The following is a 14,231-nucleotide window of genomic DNA, read 5'->3' as shown; positions in this document are numbered from 1 at the left end:
GACTCGCACGCCACCATCCGCCGCTCCGACCGCCGGACGCCTTCGCCGTTGTCCCGACCTGCCCAACGCCGTTGTCATAGTATGAGTAACTTAGCTAGTAATATAACACACTTCAAGAAATTTTTACTTATGTGACAAGTAGTTAATGAGAAATAGTAACATAATATGTTACTGTAACATAGCGTTTCCTAATACAAAATAAGTCTACAAGTTAATAAATAAAACCGTCTATAACACTACTATTATGTTACTTTACACTATAAAAATAGTAACTTAGACTAGTGTCATATGCATGACACTAGTGTAAGTTACTCACTACTATGACCAGCCTAAGAGAGTGGGTGGGGGGTCGAATGGAGAGATGTGGTGATAACTGAGGGAGCTGACGCCTGCGAGTGAAAATGTTCGTTCGATTTTGGCTTCGTCCCGAACGACTCCTGGTGATGACGTGGCAAGGGCTATCGTCAAGATGCGTGCGACGGCTACGAGTGCGTTCGGGACGAGGTGTAAAAACGTCGAACGTTCGGGACTTATCAGTTCCGTTCGTTAATGCATGAACGGCCAAGATAATCGGCCTTCACAGCTTCACCTCACGAGGAGTGACAGCTGAATACACGATTCCGCAGGCACCTCTCTACAATTGATTCCACCTTCGGCTGACGGCCCGGCCCCACCTGTCAGTAGCCCTTTTGCCCGCCGAGCCGCTTAACCCAAAAGCTTCGACCCGGCGGCTCCCTCCCCTCCCCTCCCCACCTCCGATCTCTCTGCAATTCAAACCCCACTCCTCCTCCCTCCACGCGCGCCGGCGACGAACACCCGCCGCCGGCTAGGGTTCCGCGCCCCGCGATGGAGGCATCCGGCTTCGGCCGCGACGCGGGGCCCCTCAACCGCGGCCCGGGCTCCGCGCCCCTCGCCTTCGGCGCCGGCGCGGCCACCGCCCCTTCTCCCGCGGCGCAGCCCGCCCCCGTGCAGTTCCCCTCGGCTCGCCCGGCCGCCCCCTTCGTGCCCCCCTCCTCGCGCTTCCCGAGCGCTCGCCCCCAGCTCTCCGCAGCGGCTCCCATCTCTCACCCTACTTCTCCCATCCCCATACCGGCACCCTCCGCGCGCCCGGCCGCAGCTGCTCCCGGCGCCTCCGGTCCCGTGAGGTTTCCGAGCCCTCTTCGTGCCGTCGACCCAGGCGCGGCCGCTGCTACCGCTCGCCACGCCGCGCGCCATCTTCAGTCTCAGCCGAGGTGAGTGCTCCCCACCCCCCACACCCTCAAGTGGCATCTGTGTTGTTTGAGCTTTGCTGTCGAGCTGGCTGGCTAGTGTCGGCTAGGTTTCTGTTCTGTACTTGCTTTGCTGTTGCATCCAAGTAGCTGTAACTGTAAGAACAGGCGTGTAGTAGCTTCAGAATCTGACGCATAGTGTAGTTGGCGTTGTGCAGATATATTCCACTCGCAGTAGTTTCACATATTCAGTGATTGCATAGAGTATGATTTCCGTTTCCCCATTGGAGATGGCTAAATGCGCATATGAGTTTGTATTTGGTCGTATGCCTGCGACATTTGACTATTAGCGCGTCATAGCAACTCTAGTGATCTAGTTTCTACAATACGGATTGTCCTAAGTTGATCGTTAGAGATCGTGGCATGGCACGAGGCAACCATGTAGCCAATTCGCAAGACTTGGCATGGCACGAAGCAACCATGTACTACCTGTATCAAAATATAAGACGTTTTTTGGTTTTGCATAGGGCATAAAAAACATCTTTTATTTTGTTACGGAGGGACTTGCCAATTCACAAGACTTAGCCACACTGGTGACTGTGTACCAAGTGAATGATATTGAGCAGGGTATGGCACATAAAAAGGAACATCTAAAATTGCATGTTGTTCAAGCCAACTCAAAATATCTGATAAGGTGCCTTGCTGCTGGAATGGTAGACTAAGATCTAACTTTTTTGGTGGTTAATCACCTAATCCTAGCCCATCTGGTTGCAGTTCCAAACCTGCGATACCCATGGTACATTATTGATGGATTGTTTTTGTGTTCGCATTCAGAGTAGCTGCACCATCCATAGGCAGGCCCATGCATCCTGGTATTTCCTCAAGGAGCAGGTCCCCGCCGAATCTATCAAATCAGCATGTGAATGTTCCTTCAGAAAATGATAATGGTATGGGGCAAAGAAGGTAAAACTACTTCATGTTGTATCTCTCGTCAAGCTATCTGAATTCATAATGGACATCCAATATATTCCAGTCAATATCTTTAAAACATTTGTATACATGGCGTGCAGAAAATTTGTACATAAGGGCTTGATACGTAGATATAGGTCACCCAGCGACTGTTCTCCTTTAAGTCGTCCAAATGTTGTAGGTGGGACAATCCTTGTCAGTACAATGCAATCTTCTTCTGAAAGTTGCGCAATGAGCCACTGAGCCAAATATTCATCACTCTCTGCTGAACTCTAGGGTATGTTTGGATGGTGGACAAAGCTCACCCTGCCAATTTTCAGCTCATGACCAAAATTTTGGTCTTTGCTTGGATAGTTGCCAGTACTTTTGAAATGCCAACTTCTCTTTTGCCCACTCTAGTTCATTTCTTGCCAATGTTAGCAAACTCATGGGTAAGCAAAAGCTTGACCAAACTTTGGCTAGCCAAATACTCCCTCCGTTCCCTAATATAAGACCTTTTAGCTATTTCAAAATATTGATACATACATACTAAAATGAGTGTACATACATACTAAAATGTGTCTAGATACATACGACTCAAGAAAAAGCTAAAAGGTCTTATATTAGGGAACGGAGGTAGTATTTGGTAGGGCAGCCTTGGGCTAAAACCAAAGGTACCAATGCTGTTGTTTATACTCCCTCCATTCCCTTATACAAGGCGACTATCAAAAATACATTTTGCATCAATACAAGGCCACCAACAGTAATCGAGGCAAAAATTAATGATGTTTCCTTGTACTAGCAACTTTTTAATACTTACATGCATGTAGTCATAATGACACTCAGTCACTTCCTTCTCATTCATTGGTTGCATACTTGTGATGTATTAATGATCCTGGTTAACTAAAAGAAAAGTTGACTTGCAAAGGAGTCATTAAATTTTATCTTGGTACCTGTAATATGAGTTTGTGGCCTTGTATAAGGGAATGGAGGGAGTACGTTATTTTGCCAGAAGGCCATGGTCAGAGAACAATACATCAATCACCGTCAGTTCTTAAATGAAAAATGGTGCATATCATTATACTAGGATACGCTACATGTTGTGTAGTTGATCTTAGCTGGCATGCTTGACATGTCTTTGTATGGACCACCCTACATGGATTATGGTTGTGTAGGTCTGGAGAGGATTTTTCTGTTGGATGTGAGTTCAGTTGGGTTTCCCTGGAGCTTGCAACTATAACCTTGTGGGTACAGCTATCAGTGTTTTTAAATCTAATGTCTCTTCCATCGATAGGTTGGTAAACTATGCAGACCCGTTGTTTGAAAATGAAAGTGCGCAATCTTCAGTGCAAATGAGAATGCAACCTCCAGAGACTGGAAAGACAGCAAGATCACCACCATTAGACATGAGCAGACAGTTTAGACCATCATCAAGCCTTCCAAAATTAACTCCTACACAGCGTGCTGAGCCTCATGATCATGTGCAAATGTGAGTTCTTCGATAGAAATTGTCAACTAGTAATTGTTTACTCTAATTGTATTTTAAGTTTTATTAGTGTCTCACTGCAAATTATCTCATAAAAGAGTGTAGTACCGGTTACTTAGCTAATAATTAGTATTTCAGTACTAAATGTCACTGGTCGTGCTGTGCTGCTTATCTCCCTGTTTTTACTGATATTTCAGGCCTAATCTATCACCTTCCAAGTTTGGAATCCAGAACCAGTCTCCTTTTCATGATGCATGTGCTACATTCTCTCCTCTTCTGAATAGCAATTTAGTTCCTGGTATTGGGAGGCCCCGTCCTGCCTCAGGGACTAGTACATCTTCTTCATCAGTGCTTGGTGGTGCGGCTCAACAAGAGATGAACGATCATATGAGAGAACAAAGGTGCTGTCGGCTAGACTGTCGTAAACTGCCACATAGTTGATCTGAGCACCATTATATTTTTGATTTTTTTGTGTTCATCAGTAGTATGCAGCCTGTATAGTCTTTATTTAAATAGTCTTTGGTGATACTAATTTGAGTCGAGAAAAGGAAAAAACTTTTAGATAAAATATTTATTGTGATTGTCTTGCGAGCTGTTCAAGTTTTTTTACTAGAAATATGCTCAACATTGTGATGCTGGTAGGTTTGCATGGAGTAACCCCTCTCCCCCTGCTGGGACATTCTTCCTATTCAAAAGAACTTTAGCAATGGATATAACGAACTTCCGCGCTGTAACGCAATACTGCAAATTGAACGTAAATTTGCTTCTGTGATCACATTTATTACCTGGATCACTGTAAAATCATTGGTTAATGCCATCTCTTGTGCTTGTGCTCCTGTTGGTACATATGCGTTTATGGCTCTGTAATATTTTCTTCCTTTTATCCTTCTTTAGATTCTCAGCTCCACTTCAAAGTCGAACAATGGATCATAGCATTTCAAAAAGGTCTAGGTCACCTACTTTATCCTATCAGGATGTTGATGGTGCTGAAGCTCGTCATGGCACTGGTGCAAATGCTAGAAGGTACTACCATCTACTGATTGCCATTTCTTTATGGCGTGCCTGTTTTCTTCTGTTGCTGCATAAATAATTAAATATACATGTGATCTCCTAACTCCTAAGTGCTTCAACACCCCACAACGTATGTATATATAGGTAATCACTGCTACTTTGAATTCGTATAAATATCCTAGACTGGAGAAAGTTAGATAATCATGATCATCCATTGGAAAATCAATTCAGTATGGAAATGGGTGAAATGCTGGGCATAGTCATTTTTGGGCATGGGTTACCAAACAAAACATGACACACCTGTTATTACGTAACGTGTTCTCTTTACTTGGTCAGTGTGTTACCAAACTGAATCAAGAATACGAACATGGAGACGGTCTTCTCTACACAGTTTTTGGAAAATTTATTTTCCTTGTAGCTTTTAGTCTCACTAAAGGAATATTAAGCAACTAGTGTTTTATTCGAGCTCTTAAAATGTGGAAACCCTCAATAGTATGCACTAACCTTTCATGCTAATCCTTTTTTTTCTCTTCATTTTTAGTGACTTCTTTTTTTCGAAATGTGAGCTGTGAAATTCTTCTTTACTATTTGTCTACTAACTTTTTCGGTTTTCGGTTTAGGGTTTGGTTCCTGTGAGCGCTAATTCTAAAGCCTGAAATCTGGCATTTAAAATGACTAGTTGCATTAGTGATGTATTGTGGACTTGTGGCTAATGCATAAAGCATTTTCCTGCTGCTTCCTTTACAGACTGATAAACTATGCGGATACCTTGGTTGATGATGTAAGTATTGAAACTTCAAAAAGGATGAGGGCACCTTCAGATATTAGAGACAACATTAGGCCGGCACCTGCAGGTTTTGGCAGCAGTAATGTTGCAGCCCAGAATCTTCGTTCACAGGCTGATATCCAGAGGTAAATCCTTCGAGTTTATTTTGCTGTATGTCAGTTTTACTTATTAGTTTTGATAAAAGATGCAATAACGACTAAAATAAATAAATTATGACCAGTAAGAGCACAATCTAACACATCTACCATATTTATGCCTAGGAGCGGTAGTTAATAAACGAATTGATCTGTTACTGTGCTTGCTTATCTTTTACTTTATGTCATTTAGCAGTTGACTTTGTTGCTATTATTACAGGTCTGAAGCATCCCTTCTCAAGGTTGGAAGTCAAATAAAATCTCGCATTGGTGATGTGCGTTCACCACCGTATCAGCAGTTCCGTCCTTCAGATACTTATTCAAAAGAATATAGTACACCTACATTTTCTCCACCAAAGCCTTCGATTCTCAATTCTAGGAGCGTGACCCTTCCTTTGGATGACGGTGACGACTTTATCCCTTCAACTGAACTTGAGAGGTGCTTATGCCAGCTTCATAATGTGGCAAACCCTTTTTTTTCATCAAATATACTGTTTGTTGTTATTGACTCATGTAACATTTGCTGTAGAGAAAAACAGGCAAAAGCCAAGCGTTTGGCTCGTTTCAATGTTGAACTAAGCAGGCCAGTGGAAAATATCAATGATCTCGCAAAAGCGGACAAACAGAAACAAGCCTCTTCAATGGGAAAAGTTCCAGTCAGATCAAATGATAGTACTATGGCTGACATGGACCCCCCAGGGTTAGCCGCAATTCTTGGGCTTTGTTCCTATATGTGCCCAGGTGATTCCTGCACTAGATCATATCACTTGTTTTTGCGCAATGTTATTTTGGTCATTCTCAACTCTTCAATGTATTTTCTTAACCATGCTACTTACAAACATGTATTCGTGCTTTGTTTCTAGAGCCTGAAAGGGCGGAGCGCGAGAGAAAGGGAGATCTTGATAGGTACGAGAGGTTAGGTGGAGACAGAAACCAAACCACCGAGCTTCTTGCTGTTAAAAAGGTATATAATGTTTACCTTATCACCTGCCAGTATGACAGGATTCTATCTGAATTTATCTCTCATCACCAGTAACAGGAAGCATGATGGAAGTTATTATCTAATTGATACAGTATACTAGGACTGCTGAGAGAGATGCAGAGTTGATCAGGCCTCTGCCAGTTCTGCAGAAGACCATGTCATACCTTCTTAGTTTGCTGGATCACACATATGATGATAGTTTCTTGGGCTTATACAACTTCTTGTGGGATAGGATGCGAGCGATAAGAATGGATCTTAGAATGCAACATTTCTTCAATCAAGAGGCTATTTCTATGCTCGAGCAAATGGTAATTCCAATTTTATTATTTTTCCCACTGTCCGTAAATGTTTTTTTTTCTTTGGGTAAACTTATTTCCCAGTAAGTTTCATCGTGAACTTTGCTTTTCTTTTATTTTCTTGACCAGATAAGGCTCCACATTGTAGCAATGCACGAGTTATGTGAGTACAGCAAAGGAGAAGGTTTTTCAGAGGGTTTTGATGCACACCTCAACATTGAACAGATGAACAAAACATCAGTTGAGCTATTTCAAATGTATGAAGACCATAGGAGAAATGGTGTGCTCTTCTCAACAGAACAGGAGTTCCGGGGTTATTATGCACTGCTCAAGTTAGACAAGCATCCTGGTTACAAGGTGAGGTGAATTGAGTGGGTCTTGTTGTTTTCTGCTGTTTTGCTGACTTCTGTGTACATCTGAATCAGGTTGAACCTTCTGAGTTATCTCTGGACCTTGCTAAGATGTCTCGTGAAATTAGAGGCAGCCCAGACGTCTTGTTTGCAAGAGAAGTTGCAAGGTAGTCATACCTTATGGCATAATTTGAATTCCTGGGTCTTTACTAACTTTGATTTGACTTAACACCAACTTTTGTCATGCAATTCAGAGCATGCAGAATGGGAAACTACATTGCTTTCTTCCGGCTTGCAAGGAAAGCAACATATTTGCAGGCTTGCTTGATGCATGCTCACTTCGCGAAGGTAGAATAGTTTGTCGATGAAAGGCTGTTCATTTTTGTACCATATCCTTTTACTGAAATTATTTGTTCAAATATGCACATACTTCTAGTTCTCTATTGTGCATCTATACTGGCAAGTAACCTTGTAATAATAAAACGTGTTACCAGAATTCAGAACTGACAGTTTCTCATTGTAATTAGTAGGACCTGCTGTTGTTTTTCACAAGACAAAAGGTGCTTGGTAGCACAATAAAATTCTTAACTTTTGTCATGTTTTCATTGTACTGTAAGCTGATTCAGCCCTAGCTAGCTAGAGGAAGTAGTGGGATCTATCAACCCTTCAAATTTTTGAAACGACCATTGTACTTGACTACTTGTTACAGTTTACATATACGGTCTATATAGTGTATGAAAATGTGACAGTAATAATTGATCGCACAGGGTAAAAATTATGGATCCGCCACTATCTGGCATTGACTAGTTCTCCCTGGCCAGTATTGTACTCCCTCCGTATCAAAATATAAGACGTTTTGGTAGGTTAGTTTAACCTACAAAAACGTCTTATATTTTGGTACAGAGGTAGTACTTCTTTACATTTATAATACGTTCTGTATTAGTTAAAGTATTCTTATGTTTTGAGAAGTCACTAATCAAAATTTCTGGAAACAATGGTTGATGTGAACATTAGTTCATGGCACTGCTGCCATAGAGAGTAGAGCCAAGCAGTATGACTTAAAGCCCAAAGGGAATGAAGCCAATATGGTATTAGAAGGAGATAGAATGACATAAATTTGGATGAGAGAACTAGACGGGTTCAGAGTTAGCAAATGGAGGTGTGCATGATTCATTTCTTGCTTGATCTGAAAGATTATCAATTTATCATGTTGCTACTTAACCTCGCCCTTAATACTTGAGACTCTTTCTTGTAAACGAATTGAACTCTTATCTCTACCTCTTCCCTAATTATCCTCCATGCTACTGATGCATCATCCGTTCCTGCTAATTGATAAACTACGCATGCTGGACTTAATATCTTTAACATCGAGCTTTCCTAAATCCTACAGTAATAAACTACCATCTCGCCTTAATCTCTACTTCGTTGTCTGTACTCTCAAACATTAGTATGGCCATTGTTTTGTCCCAGCTGTTTTCTCGGCACTGTCAATCGAAGCCAGGCTGTATGTGTGGTGAGATCACAATGGACAGGTCAGGATGTCCTCACGTTGCTGCTGTCTGGTGCACGTTCGCCGTGCCGTGGGCAGTTTCCACAACATCTGGCCATGCTAAGGGCCGCTCCTCATCACCATAAACTGTCGTTGGAGTCTTGCTGATATCTCGCGAAATGCAACACTGGCATTGAGCCCTTGGCTTGCTGAGGTCACCAAGGATTTCAATGTAGCCGCCTGGCCAACATCCTGTAGGTCGATGACTACCTGCTTTTACAGGAAGGGTGTGATGACATGAACCTCAGAGGACGTCATTGCGTTTTGTTCAGAACTTCAGATCAACCAAGACAGAATTAAGTCTCTCGCACCTAATGTCGTCTAGCGTGAGTTTTAGTCTACCTCTTCCATACCATGATCCTCTTCAAGTTATGGTGCAACACTGGTAGACCTATTCCGTCCCTTTAGGAATTGTGGATATGCCTGTTTGACCATAGACCACAATTCTGCTCCTATACTGTATTAGGGCCACTTATCAGATATACTTTGTTGTTCTGTGCACAGGAAATTGTTTTAATAGTATTATCTTTCACTATTTGCTAGTAGTAGGCTAATTGTTTGTCAGTTCACACTTTTGTAAAGCTTAACCCATTTCTTCTACCCAGGTAAGAAGGCAAGCTCTGGCTTCATTGCACAGTGGTCTGCAGATTGGCCAAGGCATCCCTATTTCACATGTCGTGGAGTGGCTTGCAATGGAGGTAAGTGTTCTCTTATTCAAACAGTAAATTATTCATTATGGAAAAATTGATATCATCTTGTGTCTTTCTTTTTCAGGATGAGGACATTGAAAGTCTCTTAGAATACCATGGTTTTGGATCGAAGCAGTATGAAGGACCGTACCTAGTGAAAGAAGGGCCTTTTCTTAAGAGTGAGAGCGATTTTCCATCTGGTTGTTCTGAACTTGTGCACTCGAAGAAATCACAGAGAATAGTGGATGATGTATCTTCTGGTCCAGTTTGTGCTCCCACTGGTCAAAAAGCGACTGTTGCACCATATTCTGTCGGGTTTCCTTCCCCAGCTAGCAAAAGAGAGCCGGTTCTGCCACGGTCTGCCCTTGTGATTCCTGTTATTGCGAAAAAAGAGTTTGGCCCATCGTTTTCTGGACCTGTTTCTCCCACTTCTAGCGGACAGATTACCTCGCCGTATTCTGGCCTGTTTTCTCCAAAAGCTGGCAATAAACAGTTCAATTCAACATATTCAAGTCCTATTTCCCCAACTGGTAGCAGAAAGGGAAGTGTTCCAGTTATTCTTAGCACTTCTCCGCGTGCTACCAAGCATGCTCTCTCGCACACAGGATGGATGGATGACCAGAGAGTAGCTTCACCGAAAGCAAAAGGCAAGATCACGATGACTGATGATTTCATAATATCTGAAGACCAGAATGGTGATTTTGTGGACTTCTCGAGAGAACAAATGGAGATACCGCAGTCAGAAGCCTACACTCAACATGTTGATGCTTTGGTGGCAACCATAGTCTCACATCCTCTGGCAGATGGTGTATCCTCAGATTACGCCCATATGCATGAAGAGGAAGATGAGCTCAGGGCACATGGCTCTGGCAGTGATACAGATTTGGATGATGAAAGTACATCATATCATCAAGTCAATCTAATAGAACGTGTGTGGCCTACAGGTTCCCTATTGCCTGGTCATGAGGATGGAGATGACCAAAATAATAATGAAACAACATATGACTCGTTACCAATTGTTGTGTCTCCAAAGAAAACAATTTCAGATGAAAGGCTAAAGTTGATACTGAGGTTGGTTTTGTTATCCTTGATCTATGTCACTATAATTCTTTAATGTACCGAACCTTTGTCTTACTGTGATCATACAGGAAATGGAGGCAGCGTGCTGCGGATCAGAGATCTCTGAGAGAGCAGAAAAATGCCCTTGCTATTGCAGCATTGAATTCTCTGTCACTTGGACCACCAGTTCACCAAACTGCAGTGGTAAGTCTACCATAGACATGTTCTATTTATTCCAAAGCTTGGTGTTTTCTGCAATTTATTTTGATGATTTGTAAGTCCACGATAAATGATGACTTTTCTACAATGAAGGTGCCAAAGCATGCAGTCCACGAGCTAGACATTGGCCATGCCTTTAAAGAAAGATACACACGGCAACAAAGATCTTGGTCACGACTAAATGTCTCAGAGTTGGTTGGTCCTATTTTAACTGAAAAGAAACCTGATGCTAGGTGCATCTGCTGGAAGATGCTAGTACTTGTCCCACCAGGTGCCATGAAATCTCAGAGCAACAATGTTGCCTCGAGATGGTTACTCAAAAAGCTCATGGGTTCTGGAAATGAAGATAATGGATTGCTTCTTACTTCAGCAGACCTCTCAATTTGGAGAACGTGGCTCAGTTCTCCGAGTGTATGCTGCCTATCTGTTGTCAGGGCCAGTGACCAACAAGTTATTGGTAACGAAATTGCTGACAGCACAAACTGTATAGTATTTGTGGTATCTGAAAGCATTCCGTGGGAAATGCAGAAGGCACGATTTAGCAGTCTGTTAGCCTCCATACCTCCTCAATCTTGTCTCCCTCTTCTGATTTTAAGTGGTGACACATATAATGAAGGGTATGATTATGCGTCACAAAATGTCATTGATAAGCTTGGCGTCGGCGGTCTGAGTGAAGGAAAGATTGCTTCATCCTTGGTTGTTTTTCTAGCTGGAAGCTGCACTGAAGGTTATATCAATGGCTTCTTTGACGATGACAAGCTGCGAGAAGGTTTAAAGTGGATGGCGAACAGTTTTCCTCTACAGCCTGATGTCATCCTCGTGAAGACACACGAGTTACTTCTGAATTACTTGAACCCATCACTTGAGCTACTTAACAAGCGTGTTGCACCTGAAGTTGGTCCTGAGCATTGCATCTCAGTATTCAACAACGCTGTCAGCCAGCTTGGAGAAGAGATTTTGGCAGCAGCATACAGAAGTCCTAATCAGTGGCCAGCTCTTGAGATTGATCTTCTGGAGAGATGGAGCAGTGAGAGGTTGTTCACAGAAATGTTCTTACCTAGCATTGGATGGTCATCGCCATCAAGAATCCAGCCGCTGGTAGAAACCGTAAAGTGTTTGCAGCTTCCAGGGTTCAGTGACGACTTGTCTTGGCTAAAACAAGGATCTTACATGGGCAGGCAGATCCAAGATCAGAAGCTATATCTTGAGGAGTGCTTGACGAGATATCTGACCCAGTCGGCTCAGTTGTTAAATGGAGCCCAGGCGGTTGCTGAGGCAAAGATTATGGTGCAGAAAGGTGTTGATCTTGAGCTCCGTGACTCGAATCACTATCTTGTGCCGAACTGGGTTACTATCTTCCGGCGGATCTACAACTGGAGGTTAGCGAGGCTTTCTACCGGAGATTTCTCAGAAGCTTATGTCCTGAGTCAGCGTCTTTACCAGCCCCCTGCAACACAGCATGGGCTCACTGCCAACAGCGATACTATAGGCGAAGCGCCCATTTTGGAGGACCATGACATGATGCCTGCTGTGCCATCTGGTCTCTCGCTAGACGAGATCATTGAGGTCAGTTGTGACCTTGATTCTGACAGTCCACCACTGAGACCTCCATCACCTCCGCTGCCGACCCCAGCATGCGACGAACCTCAGGCACTGGCACACATTGATGGTGAGGTAAACCCAATGCATGGAGCTACCTATGACGACACGCACGACGCACCGAGAAGAGTAGAGCTAAGAGATTTGGTTCCACTCAAATGGGACGATGAGCTTGCCAAGCTAGAGCAGCAGTGCGCCAAGCTGCAGTCCAAGATTGATGAGAAGCTCTTCATATACTTCTGAGCTGCCGAGCCTTTGAAAGGCCGCGACGCTTGGTGTAACTTGTAACATTGGATATCATTGAGTGATAGAACATTGTTTTGTTAGGTCGTGTCATTATCCGATGAGAATGTCATGGTGTTGTAGACATATATAGCTCAGATATCCAGTGGATACGTTTGTTGTATCTCTAGCTGTTAGCTTTCCCAGTAGTTCAGTTCAGAAATCTCTTAGAGCATTTCCACTAGGGCCCCCAAGACGCCCCCCCAAGCCACTTTTTGCATGCCGGCGGTAAAAAAATCTCCCAGCCACACCCCCATAGCCTTGATTTGCGCCGGATTTGGGCAAAGTTAGTGCCGGCGCTCTCAACCGGAACCCGGCGCGCTGGGGACGAGCTGGGAACACCGGCGCTAGCTTTTGCATGCAACTGGCCCACCCTCAGCCTCCCACCTCCCTCTCTCCTTTTTTTTATCTGGGACCCTCACCCTCTCTCCTCTCCCATGCCTCTCTCGCGCCGACGAGGCCCTGACCCGGCCGCCCAAGCCGCCGCTGCGCTCCGGCACGCCTCGCCGCGCCTCCGCCCGCGCCTGCCCGCGTCCTCTCAGCGCCGCAGTTGGGCGGAGCGCGGCGGCCGGGTGGGCGGAGCATGGCGCCGACCCTCCTCCTCCCGGACGACACCAGCACCGGCACCACGAGGGCTGTGTCCCAGGCGTTTGGACGGTCTGCGGCGACGGCGTCGAGCGCGGCTGGGTCGCCGCCGTCCATGAGCTCCTCCCCGGCTGAGAGCGTGCGCGGGTCCGGCGACCGGGACGTGAGCAGCAGCGGCAGCCTGAGCTCCTCAGGCCGCCCCGCGAGCGAGCAGGGGGGAGCGGCGCCCACGCGAGGAGGACGGCGCTGGGCGCGGACGGGCGAGCGCGGGAGGGCGCCGCCTGCGAGCGGGAGCTGGCACTTGTGGCCGGGGCGGAGCTTGCCCGCGCCCCCTGTGCGTTGCCAGATGGGCACCATCGACACCACCAGCTTCGTCTCCTCCACCTGCGTCAACGTGGCCAGCCTAGTCAAGACACCGGAGCTGCTTCGTGTGCCAGAGCAACCTCTTCTTGCCGTCGTCCTCCTCGTGCAGCTCGCCGACGTCGGCGAAGGCCGCTTCCTGCCGGCGGCCACGACGACCCGCAGCAGCGGCGTGAGCGCGTGGCCGGCGAGCGGGCGCGGCCTGGGAAGATGAGGAGCCGGAGGTGGAGGCGGCATGGCCGAGCAGAGAAGAGACGAGCCGTTGGGGACGTCGCCGACGAGCTCGAGCTCGCGTGGCCTGGCAGTGCCCATAACATGTTTGTTGTAATGACAAAGCGAAAAAAATAAGACACAACCTAGGGGCACAACGGCTGGAAAATTTTCGCACCCAAAGCCGAAGTTAGCGCCGGGGTCTCCCCAGGAGGCCAAAAAAACGCCTCTGAGGGGCACAACGGCTGGAGATGCTCTTACTACCTCCAGTTTCAATCGACTGGTGCTATATAAGCTACTACAACGAATTTCGGTCGGACTCGACTACTACCTCCAATTCCAAACCATCATTTGGACATGGAAACGTACTTCCAAAATGTTTTTATGGTTTTACGAATGTTACCAGTACAATACTCTTCGCCTATACGATGTTTTTTTATACCTAAAAAATGCAAAAATAAGTTCTTGATATATTTT

The 14,231-nt window shown here is 45.2% G+C and overlaps 1 protein-coding gene across 1 annotated transcript; it reads left to right on the top strand.

Annotated features, from left to right (window-relative positions):
- The first annotated feature begins 739 nt into the window (after positions 1 to 739).
- Positions 740 to 12,710, top strand: LOC123187736 (SAC3 family protein B). Its single transcript, XM_044599661.1, has 17 exons — positions 740 to 1,232; positions 2,043 to 2,171; positions 3,451 to 3,645; positions 3,840 to 4,043; positions 4,537 to 4,665; positions 5,401 to 5,565; positions 5,795 to 6,013; positions 6,104 to 6,315; positions 6,438 to 6,538; positions 6,649 to 6,864; positions 6,982 to 7,209; positions 7,278 to 7,369; positions 7,457 to 7,550; positions 9,357 to 9,449; positions 9,526 to 10,511; positions 10,589 to 10,703; positions 10,812 to 12,710. The coding sequence occupies exons 1-17, from the start codon at positions 847 to 849 to the stop codon at positions 12,558 to 12,560; spliced, it is 5,313 nt and encodes a 1,770-aa protein (XP_044455596.1). The 5' UTR covers positions 740 to 846; the 3' UTR covers positions 12,561 to 12,710.
- Positions 12,711 to 14,231: the final 1,521 nt, after the last annotated feature.

This window comes from Triticum aestivum, chromosome 2A (genome assembly GCF_018294505.1).
Source record: "Triticum aestivum cultivar Chinese Spring chromosome 2A, IWGSC CS RefSeq v2.1, whole genome shotgun sequence".
Lineage (NCBI taxonomy): Eukaryota > Viridiplantae > Streptophyta > Magnoliopsida > Poales > Poaceae > Triticum > Triticum aestivum.
Note: the sequence above shows the minus strand (reverse complement) of the source record. Positions and strands in the feature narration are given on the sequence as shown.

Excerpts from the sequence above, each read along its gene's own strand:
- LOC123187736 (XM_044599661.1), top strand. The coding sequence starts at position 847 with ATGGAGGCATCCGGCTTCGGCCGCGACGCGGGGCCCCTCAACCGCGGC. Across the intron at positions 4,044-4,536 it reads GATCATATGAGAGAACAAAG|ATTCTCAGCTCCACTTCAAA; the intron begins GTGCTGTCGGCT and ends ATCCTTCTTTAG. Across the intron at positions 10,704-10,811 it reads CAGTTCACCAAACTGCAGTG|GTGCCAAAGCATGCAGTCCA; the intron begins GTAAGTCTACCA and ends TCTACAATGAAG.